This window comes from Pavona decussata, unplaced genomic scaffold, assembly GCF_977016875.1.
Source record: "Pavona decussata unplaced genomic scaffold, jaPavDecu1.1 SCAFFOLD_393, whole genome shotgun sequence".
Lineage (NCBI taxonomy): Eukaryota > Metazoa > Cnidaria > Anthozoa > Scleractinia > Agariciidae > Pavona > Pavona decussata.
In genome coordinates this window covers 91,750-106,714 of record NW_028145764.1, presented here as the reverse complement: position 1 = coordinate 106,714, position 14,965 = coordinate 91,750, and the positions used below count along the sequence as shown (strand labels likewise).

General features: G+C 37.2%; 1 protein-coding gene and 1 non-coding gene across 2 annotated transcripts; both read right to left on the bottom strand.

Moving 5' to 3' along the window:
* Nucleotides 1-1,441: 1,441 nt before the first annotated feature.
* On the bottom strand, nt 1,442-14,767 carry LOC146451202 (procollagen C-endopeptidase enhancer 1-like; the record flags this gene model as incomplete). Its single annotated transcript, XM_085099472.1, has 8 exons — nt 14,703-14,767; nt 13,566-13,695; nt 12,680-12,842; nt 7,638-7,810; nt 6,657-6,689; nt 6,049-6,205; nt 3,606-3,778; nt 1,442-1,675 (listed from the first exon to the last, which is right to left on the bottom strand). Coding segments are annotated over exons 2-8 (1,027 nt in total), but the record flags the coding sequence as incomplete, so codon positions are not given.
* Nucleotides 3,058-3,131, bottom strand: Trnas-aga (transfer RNA serine (anticodon AGA)). The gene has a single exon. It is a non-coding gene; the product is annotated as a tRNA-Ser (tRNA).
* Nucleotides 14,768-14,965: the final 198 nt, after the last annotated feature.

Here is a 14,965-nt window from a genome sequence, read left to right as displayed (position 1 = left end):
TTACCATAGCCATACCGACAAACGATACAAGGTGTCTTTAGTGAAAACAATGTTACATCGCGCGTACGCTCTATGTTCCACAACAGAAGCTTTCAATTTAGAATGTAACAAATTGCGCTCAATTTTCAGTCGCCTAGATTATCCTAGGGCTCTCATAGATTCCATCATTAGTAATTTTCTTCGTAATGTATCGGAACAGGCAGCGGAAGAGAAGCCTGAAGGCGGTCGTAAGATCAGAATTATCCTTCCTTTTAAGGATCAAGTAGCTGCCAATGCGGTTCGCAGGCAATTTAACGACCTAAGTAATAAGATTGGCCCCATATTGCAGCCAGTTTTTGTTAGTAGGAAATTAGAACATGATCTTAAGCCTAGGGAAGTTAAGCCGTCGATTGTGAATCAGCAATGCGTTGTTTACTATTTCTCATGTGATCTGTGCGATGCAGATTATGTCGGCTATACAGCCAGACACCTTTTTCAACGCGTTGCTGAGCACAAGAACTCGGCAATTGGCAAACATTTTCTTGAAGCTCACGGGAGCAAACACCTATTGAATCAGGGCCATTTTAACATCTTGAGAAAGTGTCAGAGCAAATTTGATTGTTTGGTATTTGAAATGCTGTACATCAAGAAACTTAAGCCTTGCTTGAACACTCAAACGGACTCTATACGTGCGAAACTTTTTGTTTAACCTGTAGCATTCTTCAATGCTACTATTTTAATTAATATCTATTGTCCATTTTTGTATTTATAGCCGCAATCTTGCATTTTTATTTTCACTTGATAATGATGTAATGTACATCGAAACGTCGTGTTTTTTAACCTTTTTATAATGTTTTTACGAAATGTTTTATCGCAATTTTTTATAGTCAAATGTTTTTCTAAGTCTTTGCTTCTTCGATTTCTATATCGCGGGTATTATTTAGCGTTTAGCGGGACTATTATTTAACAAGGGTAAATGAAATGCTGTTGGGCGTAGCAGTGGTTACACAACTGAGAAATCAGAGAAAATAACCGCTGTTTTATACCTATTTTATACAACTACATTTTCATCGTGAGGTCGAACGTGACAAAAAAAATGTACTTAAAAATGTGACAAAAATGTGCAAAAAATCATATCTGAATTGCGCTACAGAATCATCTCGATTATCAAATTTTACTTTTAGAGTTTGTACAGTGTAGGGAAGACTGTGTTAATAACGTTGTTTATAGACCACCAAACCCCTTGAAAAATATCATTTGTAGATCGTTGTTACTTGAACTATGGCGGCCAAAAGTTAGTTTTGACACTAAAATAAGTTTTCCATCGTGAGTTTTTTTTATAGGCTTCTCTGCAATATGAAAAGTGATTTGTCAAAATTGTCAAACAGTAAAAGATAATTCCGATAACGTTTGTGAAAAAGGCACATATAAATAAATACATTGTACAGTGTATTTGACTTACTATTGAAAGTGACTGGAAACTCTTTCAAATCAGTGCCATACTTGCTTGTGGCCACGCAAGTGTAGTTGCCTTGCTCGTTCAGTTCGATTTGGGCAGCGTTTGTTGTATTTACCAGTACCGTGGCGTTCTTCATCAGTGCTACGTACACAAGAGGGCTTCCAGTTGCCGAGCACCGAAGTATGTAACCTTCTATTGCTCTTATTACAGGCGCTGGTAATACTACTTTAGGTGGAACTAGAGAAGATACATAAAGTCAAATTTCAAATGATGAGAACAGGTAAGTGGTGGACATTAGTGCATAAGTTTAAATACAAGAATGAGCATTAGCATAAACACACAGCTTGTTTTTCTTTTGAACCTAACGCAAGGATAGATATAATCGTAGCATAACTTTCTTTATTTCTTTATTTCTTTAATCTTTAGCTAGAACTAAATAAATCACTACAAAGAAAATAATAGGTGGTTTGCATTGCCGCCATGTTGGTGTGCAAAACAAAAGAAAATTTATTCACGTAGTTTGCATAAAAATGTAAGTTAACTCCCAGAGGAAGAAACTCTTATTGTTCCCGTACACCAACATGACCGTCATGACGTCACACGCAAACTATCAATAACTGATTCGCTAATAGACGAAATAGATAGAAAAATTAATAAAAAGCTGCTTTCCACAAATGTCGTGCCTTAGAGTACTTGTTTGAGTGCACGTTTGAATTGCCCAAGGGACTCTACTTGCCTTAAGCCGCATGGAAGGCGGTTCCAGAGAATGACGCTACAGTAACTGTAACTAAAGCTATTTTTGCAGTAGTTTTTTTCTAATCTAGAACATAGATAGTCTGGAGCCAACCCGTGTAGAGAACTATAAAGCCTTGGAGGAAATTTATAGTTAATGAAAAGGAGAGTAAGACAAGCACAAAGCTTAACATAAGCAAAGAGCTGGGCACCCACAAAAAAGACTGCGAGCATAAACGATATGGATGATTTTTTAAGACAAAACGGACGAATAACGGTTTCAGTAGGTTGTTATACATCACGATGGTAACAAGAAGTTGTATGTGAATAAATACAAAATGATAACGAAATGTTCACAGCTCAGTGTTAATTATATAGGGACTGTAACGCGAATAGAGTATAGAGTTTGGAATGGACTGACTTTCAGTTTGGTTTTCTCTCGAGGATTAAAGGGTACCCCTTGCTGCCGCCTAATTAAAATTGAGAACCTTCTGCCAAGGTAAAGTAGGGCGTTAAAGTTATTTTTACAGAGTTTATGCTCCTTGGTGTGTTGGAGGAGGTGGCGGCTGTCGTAACCAGTATACTCTGTAACACACAAATGACATTAAAGCAATCTTCGAACCCTTATGGGGCTCATTAAGGGTGGCTCGTCCTCCTGTACCTTCAGTTTGTAACCATTTTTCAGTCTTGTTGTTGGTTTAATTATTTAATTATTTATTTGTTATTATAGATTTTTTTTTATTAACGTTTTCAGAACTCCCTGCAATATAATTAGTGTAGCTCGGTGGAGAAAATGTTTCTTTAATCAAGAGTGTACTAACGGAGAAACAACAACAACAAGATATTAAATGTGAATTAGGGAGAAACGAAGACTCGGAAAAAATCCGAGTCCCAGATGGGATTTGAACCCACGACCCTCCGTGATCTAGTCGGATGCTCTAACCACTGAGCTACTTGAGACTCTATGGTCCAAGTGACTCACTTAGGAGGTTGGTGGACGCATCTCGATATGCCTTAATGGGACAGCGTGATGCTGTTAGTAAGTTCATAAGTGCTAGATGCCTTAATGTGACAGCACGATGCTGTTAGTGAGTTCATATGAGTCAGTATGTGACTCTATAGCCGCGCGATGCGGTTCCAGTTGATACCCTCAACCTCAACTAACCTCCCAAGTGAGTCACTTGGACCATAGAGTCTCCAGTAGCTCAGTAGTTAGAGCATCCGACTAGATCACGGAGGGTCGTGGGTTCAAATCCCATCTGGGACTCGGATTTTTTTTCGAGTCTTCGTTTCTCCCTAATTCACATTTAATCAAGAGCCCATGATAATTCATTTTCGACCAGAGAAATCACATCAAGATAATGACAATACTAAGTATTGCTCTGTCTTAATCAGTGCTTAAGACTTGTATATTGTTCTGTGCGCAAGGACTTACCATGTGGAACAGTAGTGAAAGACAGCAAAAATCCTTTTCTTCTAAAATCCAAATCTGAACGGAATTTCATCACCACATACAATCCAGTAACAAGGACTTCTTTGCCTGACTTTTGACCACAGAGAAGGCCAATATCATCGTTATTTTCATTAGTTATCCTCAAAGAGTCCAAGCTATTAGGAAAAACATAAAGGGCAGTTTCCAGTTGCAATAACTTGGAACAAACGGTTATACCATATATTTTAAAGTTGAAGGGCAGTTACTTTATGTTAAAACCTTATAAACGAAACCAGTAGAGGTATTGTTTGTAAGCATAAACAACAACAAATTATAAAATATTTGAGATAGTACGCGCGGTCTCGTTGGTCGATAGGTGTGTTTAGATGAGAGTATGTAAACACGGTTGTGACGTCACGCTTTCTGTGTCTCCCGGCACAATTTGAAAACATTTCAAAGCTTTCGCAAGACTCGCCAAGTAATTTCAAGTACAACTGTTAAGGAAATGGTGAAAAATTTCCCAAAATTTTAATCGGGGTTTGCCTATCTCCTGCGCCCTGAACCCGAGGGAAAAGAAGCAAAAGAAAGAAGAACCACAGCGCTTTGCCTGCCTTGCTAGACTACTTCGTCGAGGGAGCTCAAGTGAAGACGACAAAAACGCAGTAAACATTTTTCAAGGTAATTTTTTCATCTGAGTACCACAATAAAATTCCCTAAAAGACAGTCTTTATTCAAAAAATGTACGCGAAAACGAATACAAAACTATTTGTTATAGACTATAAATGTTTCAAATCAAACTTTGTACGGACGGTTGCCGTGTTTTGGCGGGCTGTCAAATTTGCATAAAATGTATTTTCTCTGAGACTTTCTCAGCGTAATAATCTACTGTTACGCTTACTATTACCAGCAACAACTTCACAGTCTGGATCCGCTGCTTGTGCTATGATTCCTAAACAGCAAAACTTCACAAGGCACGATGAGCGACTCGACTTCTCGGCCTTCTCAGGCTGCCACATCGGGCAAGTTCACGTAACTTTCAAGAGTGACCATGCACAGCGACATTCATTTTCAGCTTAAATAAACTCCTCATCTTGAAGTTCTTTCCTTACGGAATCGTATATTTTGAACATTTCTTCTAGTTTTCATCGAATGTTTGGTATTTTTCTGTAAGATACGAAAATTCAAAGCTGAAATCGCTGTCATCCACACGGGGCTCGCTGACGCTTGCCACAAATTTCAACTTGTTTTTGACTTTTATGACGCCAAATTTTGATTGGTTCATGTGTTGTCAGATGCGCGTTGTCATTGGCTAGTAGCAAAAATAATTGTCCAGAGCGTGTACTGATAACATCTATTTCGATCAAGAAATAAATAAACAAAATTTCCCGTCATTTGTCGAATTATTTTTTTTAGAAATATTTTATAAAAGCAATAGAGGACTTTTATCCCGTGTTTACATAGCCTCATCTAAACACTCGGTGAGTTGGGAGAATTCTCGAAACTTATGCAAACCGTTGAGTGCGTCTCGGGTTTGCACAACTGTCTCGAATTCTCCCAACCCCCCTCGTGTTTCGATGAGGCTATGTAAACACGGAAAAAGTCCTCTATCACTTAATTATCATTGTTGTCCACACTTTTTAAATTTTTCTGTATTAATCTCTTAAACTTTTTGATTTTCAACCGTCAAATAGAGGCAAGTGTATTTCTGGCCATCAGCATAGCTTACGAAACAAAACCTATTATTAAAGCTTTTCGCATCTAGGGCAGTGCTCGAAACTTGGTGGTGAAATCGAGAATTTTGCAAGACTTGCAGCTGTTGTTTCTGAAGAATACAGATAATTTAAAGCCTCGTTATTTGCATATTTGATCCTTCACGTTAATAATATGATGAATGGCAATCATAAGTTTCAATTACCGGGTTAAAAATGAGGACACATAGTTTGTTTACTTTGAGCACTTATTGCAACATGGGATTTAACATAAGTTCAGAGGAAGAAATTGAAAACGTGGCTCGCCCTCACAGGCTCTTCTACATATCAGTGAAAAATTCCATCCATCGTCTTTGAAAAGGTTAAAACATTTGGCCGCAATCCAGTGTCTGGTCCAAACGTGACCGATGAACCCTTTGACATTTGACTTGCACGGCCATATTTCCATCGAACATGCCAAGGAATGTTAGTAACGAACCAAACGATGAAATAACTATCGCTTCCGCATTTCTCTACGAAGCCAAAATTATCAGCAAGTTCTAGTTCAGGATGAAACCTGAATATGAGGATCTTAGACAGAGTCACCCTTAACACTATCTAGCAGAAAATATCGCCAATTAATCAAAATGGCCTTTGCGCGTTCTTCTTGACATAAGTACAAGATTAAGGGGGGGAATCTCTCCACCAAGCTCAGCAAAATCATATAATGCCATTATTTGGCCACAATGTCAACTGACCTGCATACTCGATCGTGCTCTAAATAAAATTCCTCCAAAGAAATTTTCATCGTCAACCCATCTGGAATAGGAACTAGATATATGCATTTAATATCGGCGGGATATTTATTTGGATATCCAGGACTTTTTAAGGTGTTGTTTACCACTGATCCACACCCTAAGAAAGATAATAAAAGGAAAATAAACATTTTATCTCTCTTGGAAAAGTTTTTGCCTGCATCTATCCCATGGAATACTTAATATTTGCTAATTTTTCTAAAAAGTGAACATAATGTTATCACTCTTGGAAAAGCTTTGCCTACGGCTTCCTCATGGAATACTAATTGCACATTTTTTAATTGCTGTATAATTTTTTTTGGACAGAACCAGTGTAACTACCACAAATGATACATTCCGTACAAAGTTACCGTGCGAAGAAATGTTTCTGTTTACTCATATAGGAGAAGCGTACTGTCAATGCTACTGATTTTCGTTGAGCCCAACCATGTAAAAGCGTCTGAATTACAATTATAATGGAGCACAACTACAACAACAACAACAACAACAACAACGAAGACGACGGCAACGGAAACCGTCTCAAAACTTCATAACTTCAAATGATATCTTACCATTAGATGGTGGCTTGGTTGTTGAGCTGTTCCCTATGAAGAAAAAAGTTAAAAAGAAAATTATGCACATTCTCACGAAGTGCTTCTATTGTCCCTATCTCGTACTTTCTTTACGTTTGGCAAGGCAGACACACGAAGACATTTTTTCCTATCAGTGGCTAGCGGTCCAATATACTACACATGCAAATGAAGGGCATTTTGCCTGAACTAAAAAACCAGGAAAAGATTGCGTTTTCTAGAGATAAGCGATAAGAAAAGCTAACTGAAACACACACAATCTCCTTACAGCACAGTCTAGCATTTCTTAGAAAAACAGATAATTATAAGTCCACTTAGGTTACAATGCAATTTAATCGCGATGAATGCTAAGATCGCTGCTAGATAAATTAGCTGCAAAAAAATTCGTTTATAATGTAAAGATAACCTTAAACGTCGGAAAGCTAATTAAGAACATACATGTATAAAAACTGCCTATGCCATAAACAATAAGCCGGAACGCCACCACGACTGTGGATTGTGGGATAGGTTGGGTTGACTCGATCGTAGTTGAGGAAGAGTACTTTCTTCGTCATTTTCATAGGGAAGCTCACCTTTCGGTGCATCCTCTTATGTTTTTATCCCAGCTTGTTGCTGCGGAAATTTTTTTTAAATTCTCTCATCCCCACAAATGATCCGACGAAATCTCTCTTGAACCAAGCTCGTTTTACTTTCTGGAGTTGGACCTACATGTGCCAGTTGACTAAAATCCTCTTCAAACCAACGTCCATGTCTCATTAACGTGAACATGTGCCGTTTTAAGAACACATACTGCATTCTTGGATAACTGGATTTGGATTAGGTTTACAGATATAGCATCTGGTATAGCACTTAGTACTTTAATCACGTCTTTTTTACGTGTTTTTTTTTTTTTTCGAAATAAAAAAATTGTATATTCCACACTGTTTTTCATCATCAACTTGAATTAGTCATCGACTAACTTACCAACTGGAACAGGACTAAAAATTAGCTGGAATCCTCTTGTTTGATCAATTTCGTCTGAGAAAAGTATTAACACTACAGAGTCTCCCGTCACTGTAATGTTTATCCCGCTTTTTCGGCCACAGTATTTACCGAAATATTGGTTTCTATCATTGATAATCTGCAAGAAATCGTAGCTACGGACAAAAAAAAAAAGGCTATGATCAATGTCATCAATTTCAAAATTAACGTAAGTGAAAAATAGACAAAGTTTAAACAAAGTGAAACGATTTTTCTCAAGTGGTGTTTTAAACAGTTGAAACTTTTAAGATAATCATCTCTAAAAGTGTAAAGTCTCTGCGTAGACAATTTCAAACTTCTACTTGTTCTGTTCCATCCCTCACCAGCACTGTCAGGGGAGTGAAGGGGAGTAAGCTCCAGAATTCAAACTACCTGTTTATCTTTGCGATTGCGTTGTGTTTATAGGGTTTTTTTTAAGTAACAGTTTTTATTATTACTTTTTAAAAGAATAACAATTATTATAAGAGTGTCTGAACAATTTTGCAACTTCAAGTGACTTGCACTAAAAAATAAAACATGGAAAGAACAAACCAAAACAAAACAGCAACAGAAACAAGAACAACATCAAGAAAACAGGCAACTATCATCAACATAATAATACCAGCGAGGATAGCTTGACCATTTTTGCTATTCCGGAATATTTAAGAACGGTTTGCTGTAAGGACCGACTAAGCGTATACAAAATAGAAAAATCCGATTTCCCCAAACTTTGCCAAAATAAAGGGCTTGGTGAACTACTTCTAAAAATATAAGTTTCGTTTTGTTTAGAGCTTTATTTATTTTGGGGGAATTTTTTTTAAATTTTACCCATGGAGGCTGGCTAAAATCACGCCGAAGTAGGCACTTTTGTAGAAGCTCCCTTTCATACAATGAGCCTTTGCTAGAAAAGATTAACCCAACAGAAGGAACATTTTTATTTTCTTAGATGACTAGCGGCGTTAAAGTTAAATAAAACGTAAACATGAATTTTTGACCAATTTTGGCTAAATTCAAGGACAAAAAAAGCATTTTGGTACATCGCTTTGCCCCACGAAACTACACTCCGGGAAAACATAATCATTTCAACTAAACATTGATCGAATAAAAAATTGGGGTAAATTAAACAGCGAGTTCTCAGAGCGTTTTCAAAACATGTCACTTCAGCAATTAAGAGCGACCTTTGACCTTTTATATCGAGGGGAAATATAAACGAGAGCTCATAAACCTTGACTTTCCTTCGCCGGAAGACGCTTATTTTTACTCTGCTGGCACATTTTGAGTAAAGGAAAACTACACATTTGAATTTGAAGTTATGTACTGGCTATGAAAGATAATTTGAAAAGTAAAATTAGCAATTCAATTCGACTTTGCGTAGGCGGTTCCGATTTGTTTACCACGAAATTGTGATTTTAAAGGCTGTTTACAACACAAATACGGCATCCACTACAAGGTAAACCGCATTCTACTGAATGATAAATAATTCTTTCTTACCTTAGAGATCTTTTGTTGACTAAAAAAAGACATAGCCTGCATTCATTGCAAAATTATGAAGCCGCCCGATCGCTAACCGATTAACCAAATAAAGCCACAGGAATCCCACTGTATAAAATTGCACAATACCGGGACCGCACAGCTCTTTTTATTTATATAACAGTGATTCGTTTTGCACTGTACTGTCCATTAATAATGAACTACCTTTATATGACAAACGTTGCGACTTGTCAGATCTCCGTGACATTTAGGAAACTGCGATAAAAATGGGAATGATATGGGCTTATTCCACATTGTGGCTGTACCCATTTTTTCTTTCTTGTGATCTTACCACTTGCTGTCAATCTAACGAAGTCTTAGAAGATACAGAAATAGAAATAAATTCCTTGTATCACAAACAAGTAATAATTATAATGAAACAATAAACTTCAACCAAAACTATAGATAGGGATACGGCGACTGTCTCGGGTGAGTAGTAATATGAGGTGCTACAACTACCACACCCCTTTACAAGATCTCTTAACACGGAAAGGGACTCTGCTTTGCGCCTTGGGTGGAATCCGTCTGTAGACGCCCCAAAAAAGCCGTTAGCATGTATAGATGATATTCTCTTCTCCCCTGACACTGACGTCCCATGCCATGCCCATCCAATGGGAGCGGCACAGATCCTCTTATTTGAACGCCATCTGATACCAAATGTGTCCCGATGTCTCGGTCAAATAGTGAGCTCAAGGTGACTTTCGCTTTTCTCAAAAATGCCTTTGAAGGTGAAACAGTCAATTACTACAAGTACTTTACCTTGCTTTTTACCTTGGAAATTTTAACATATAGAAAATAGAATGCATTAATATTTTGTTCACCACCGCCCACATTTGTTGTCGCCCCCCCCCCCCCCCCCCTCCGCCCCCGACCTGAATGAATTAATAAATTCAATTTCTCTTGTCACATACATTCGGTTCCTTGAAGGCCCGCAAATCTAATTTGTCACGTTCTCTTCTTGTGAAACAAACAAGGCTATCATGCTCGTCCGTACATCTTTTGTGGTTTTAGGCAAAAAATCCTTCTTCACGGACTTAAGTATTGATGATCAGGGAAACTTTTCGCTTTGTATATTTATAAAGCAACAAGAAAGGATTTTGCCTTTACGTTTGCCGTAGCTTAGTTGTTTCGTGACTTTTAAACAAGTTTTAATTAAATTAAATTATTTTAAGCGTTTCGTAAACGTATCGGAAACATCGCAATGTTTACTAACGTTTGCGGCCTTTTACCTCTGTTAAGTTCGCTACAGAAGGGTTTTGGTTTAAAAATTATTCCTTAGAAGATGTTCAAGCTTTAAAGTTAAACGAAAACTTACTGATCCGTGACGATTCTTGATATAAAAAACGCAAATCATATACAAATTTAACCCCGTTAGCTGAGTTAGAGGTTAATTGTAACTTTCAACGTTAAAAAAGAAAGAAAAGAAAAGAAGAAAAACTCTCTTTGTTTTGAGAGTAAATATTTTTAAATTAATTTATGTTGGGCATTCATATACACAGTACACACCACTAAAACATACCTGCCCGTGCCGATAACAACTTTGCTTCAGTCTTACATAGCGTCTCGAGTGTTGCAATAACGCAGATGCCCTTGCGTGGATTTGGTACACTTGGCAAGGATTAAGCTTTTCACATTGGCTAAATTGTCCACACTTGAACCACATGTTCCCCCTACAATCTACCCATATTCACACACAGCTATATATAAGCACCACTCCGGTGGTCGTAGCCACCCACAGTAATCTCCACTGTACACTCAGCAAGTACCACGTGCAACGAACAAAAGAAGTAAGCTTTCGGGACACGGCGCTCTTTTCAATTTACGTGATCTTTAAGTAATTATGATATTACATCTTAGTGTCCGAAAAGAAAAAAAGGCGTTTTGAATTGACGTGTCATAGTAATACCGAAATATGTAAGTACACGTCTCAGTACGAAATGTACTACTGGCATTCCTGTGGTTTCGTTAACTTGTTCTTTGGCTTGAGGCGTTCCGCGATCTCGGTCAATACACTTTTGCAATGAACACAGACCGTGTTTTTTAGGCAGGAAAAGATCTCTAAGGTAAGAAAGATTTATTAATCATTCAGTAGAATAAGGTTTACCTTGTAGTTGTTGCCGTATTTGTATTGTAAACAGGCTTTAAAATTGCAATTTCGCGGTAAACAAATCAGAACCGCCTACGCAAAGTCGAATTGAATTGCTAATTTTACTTTTCAAATTATCTTTCATAGCTAGTACATAACTTCAAATTCAAATGTGTAGTTTTCCTTTACTCAAAATGTGCCAGCAGAGTAAAAATAAGCGTCTTCCGGCGAAGGAAAGTCAAGGTTTATGAGCTCTCGTTTATATTTCCCCTCGATATAAAAGGTCAAAGGTCGCTCTTAATTGCTGAAGTGACATGTTTTGAAAACGCTCTGAGAACTCGCTGTTTAATTTACCCCAATTTTTTATTCGATCAATGTTTAGTTGAAATGATTATGTTTTCCCGGAGTGTAGTTTCGTGGGGCAAAGCGATGTACCAAAATGCTTTTTTTGTCCTTGAATTTAGCCAAAATTAGGTTGTTATAATCACCGGTAAAAAGGCGCAACTTAAAAAATCGGTCAAAAATTCATGTTTACGTTTTATTTAACTTTAACGCCGCTAGTCATCTAAGAAAATAAAAATGTTCCTTCTGTTGGGTTAATCTTTTCTAGCAAAGGCTCATTGTATGAAAGGGAGCTTCTACAAAAGTGCCTACTTCGGCGTGATGTTAGCCAGCCTCCATGGGTAAAATTTAAAAAAAATTCCCCCAAAATAAATAAAGCTCTAAACAAAACGAAACTTATATTTTTAGAAGTAGTTCACCAAGCCCTTTATTTTGGCAAAGTTAGGGGAAATCGGATTTTTCTATTTTGTATACGCTTAGTCGGTCCTAACAGCAAACCGTTCTTAACAATTATTGGACGAGGCTGGGCAAAATATCGTAATTTGTCAGTGGCGAGCAGATCAATTATTTGCCGAAAATAATTGATCTGCGAGGCACGAACAAATCACAATATTTTGCGATAAACAAGTTCAATAATTGTTTTATCAATCGATCACCGACGGTTTGTTGTTCATAATTATTTTCTGTCAAATCAGTTTCTGACAGCTATCAGGGAAGCGATTAGCCATTTTTACACAAGAGTGTGGTTTCAATTACGCATGAGCAGAATATTATTTGCAGCAAAACACAGTTGGACAGTATTATGCATGACCAGATCATTATTTGTAGGCAGTTATTTGCAGGTCAGGTGGTTTGCTCTCGGCCAGTGAAAAGGAAAAAATGCATCGAATGATAATTAAAATTGTAACCAATCAGCAACCTATTCGACATCCAACATTAAAACTGGTGTGAAGTTTGTTTTTTGTGATTGGTATGTTCTTGAAAAGGTAACTGCTATTCACGGTCGGCGTGTTCGCCCATTGAAAAAAAAAAAACAATATTTACTTACAAGCAAATGGAATCATACTCCATGTAAAAATCCTGGAAGAAAATGTTCATTGCCATACCATGTGGAATAGAAACCAAATATATACAGTCTAATTTCGAGGGGTAGTTGGTGTTCGGATATCCCGGACTTTTAAGCGATTTTTCCACCACAACTGGGCCACACTCTGTTGAGACATGGAGAGCAACTTTTGTCAGGATGACTGTCACTCAATATCTCTTTTGATAATAGTCTAGTGTATTTCTGACTCGGGTTGTTGCAGCTTTATACCGGTACATTCCTGGATTACACAAATTACTTACTCGTAACAATAGTACCAATAACAACAACGACAAAAAAAGTAATGAAACAATACATAGAATCCTTTGCTTTTGAAAAATGTTATACTCCTTATAACCTAATTCATTTTTAATTTAATGAGAACACCACTGCTGCTGACATTTAATCTTGCTATAGAGTACCTTTTACACGCTCGATCCCAGGATCCTCTCTCCCTCCTTCGAGAGTGGAACCTGGTTGCAGCTGGTCACGTGATTGCCCTCGATAAACTTCTCCTAGTCGGGGTGGACGCGCTCTAAGAGCCGAGGTGAGATTTGAAGAGGGTACAAAAGCAAGAAAAATAAGAGTATAGCTTGTAAATCATGAGCTGGAGGCGAGTGACTATTACAAGCTTTCGAATGTTTTCAAAATTCGGTCTGTTGCTTTAAACAACATCGATTTGTTGTATTTTTTGGACCAATCAGAATGTGAGTAGCTATAGTGTCTCATTTACTTTATAAACGATGTTATTAATAGACACTTCACCTTCGCTTTGAGTCCGCTGACATCTTTTTTGCTGAGTTGGAAATTATTACTAGAAAGAATAACGCAACATCATGGCTGTCCTTACCTGTTGCTGCAAAGACCTCATTCGGTTTGCTCCACATAAACGCGAATACGAAAACAAGAGCTTTAGTGACGCAGAATTGTGTTGCAGTCATCATCACACTTGTGAATAGTGAATCTTTCAGAGCCTTGTTCTATGGAACAATCAATCATTCGTAAGGAATAAGAAGGTGACGCTGAAGTATTGTAAACAAGAAAATGTGGTGAGTAAACGCCGCAGGAAGATTATCCTAGAATAGCATTTCTGTATTCCCCTTATTTTTCTGTGATCGTTTTTTTTTTTATTTATTTACCGTGAAATGCTATTTGAAAAGTTCTAATTTTTTTTTCCTCTGGAAAAAAGAATAAAATGCCAAATAAACGAAAACGTGGAAATGACTCTTACCAAACTGTTATCAAACTAACACTTATCTAAGTTCTGTGAAAATAAGAATTTTCCATGTTTTTTTAGTTCCCATCATGGCTTTGCAAATTGTTGGTATCACTGGTAAGTCATGACTAGCAGGTAATATAGTCTGCTAGTATATATAGTTTGAGAAGTAGTTAAAAGCATCATTTTCTTAAAGATAATACTTGTCAGAGAAGTGATATCTATATCACTATGATAAAAAGGTGCTAATATTGACATAGTACCCAAGACAGTTTCTTCTGCGAATACCGGGGTTACTTCTTTTAAACGTTTTGTGTAACAAGATTAAATCCAAAGGTATACTGAAACAACTTCTTGTAACTAGAAACGAATCGCGTTACATATATTGAAATCTTATTTGATATTGAAAATTATATCTTGACAACAATGAACTAAAGGAATATCTGATCGGTATTTTAATGCACGCATTTGTTAGAAACTTCATGAATATCCCCCTTCCCCATCCTCCAAAAAAAAATTACGTAAGAAAAACTGACATAACTCGTAACCGAAGCACAGACGGAACTTTTACCAACTTTAAGAAAAGAAAAAGTCCAGTTATGAATGAGTCCATCCAGTAGTCAAAGAGGTTTAACAAAAGGTGAGGGAAATTAACTCAAGGTTTCGAAAAGCATATGTTTGTACCATGGTAGTTGATCTGTTTTAACTTTACAGACTGGGCGAAGAATTTTCCCAGTTCCCAAACTAAGGACTTCAAGATCAGTGCGCTACTTACAGAGATTTAACCTTGCTGTACTTGTTTCCTTTTTCTCTTCGTCTTTGATTAACGATTCACTGTACCAGCTTGCTTTACTTTTTGAACTTGAATAAGATGCGAACTCGGACAACTGTGTTTAATACTGTTGTAAATTATCTTCGTGTTGGTCTTTAGAAACAAAAGTCATACAGCTATGATTGATAGATTTTAATCCACCTTGCTCTCTTTTCTTTTCAGGGTAGGTTTGAAGTTTATGTAAATATGACTGGCGGGTGTG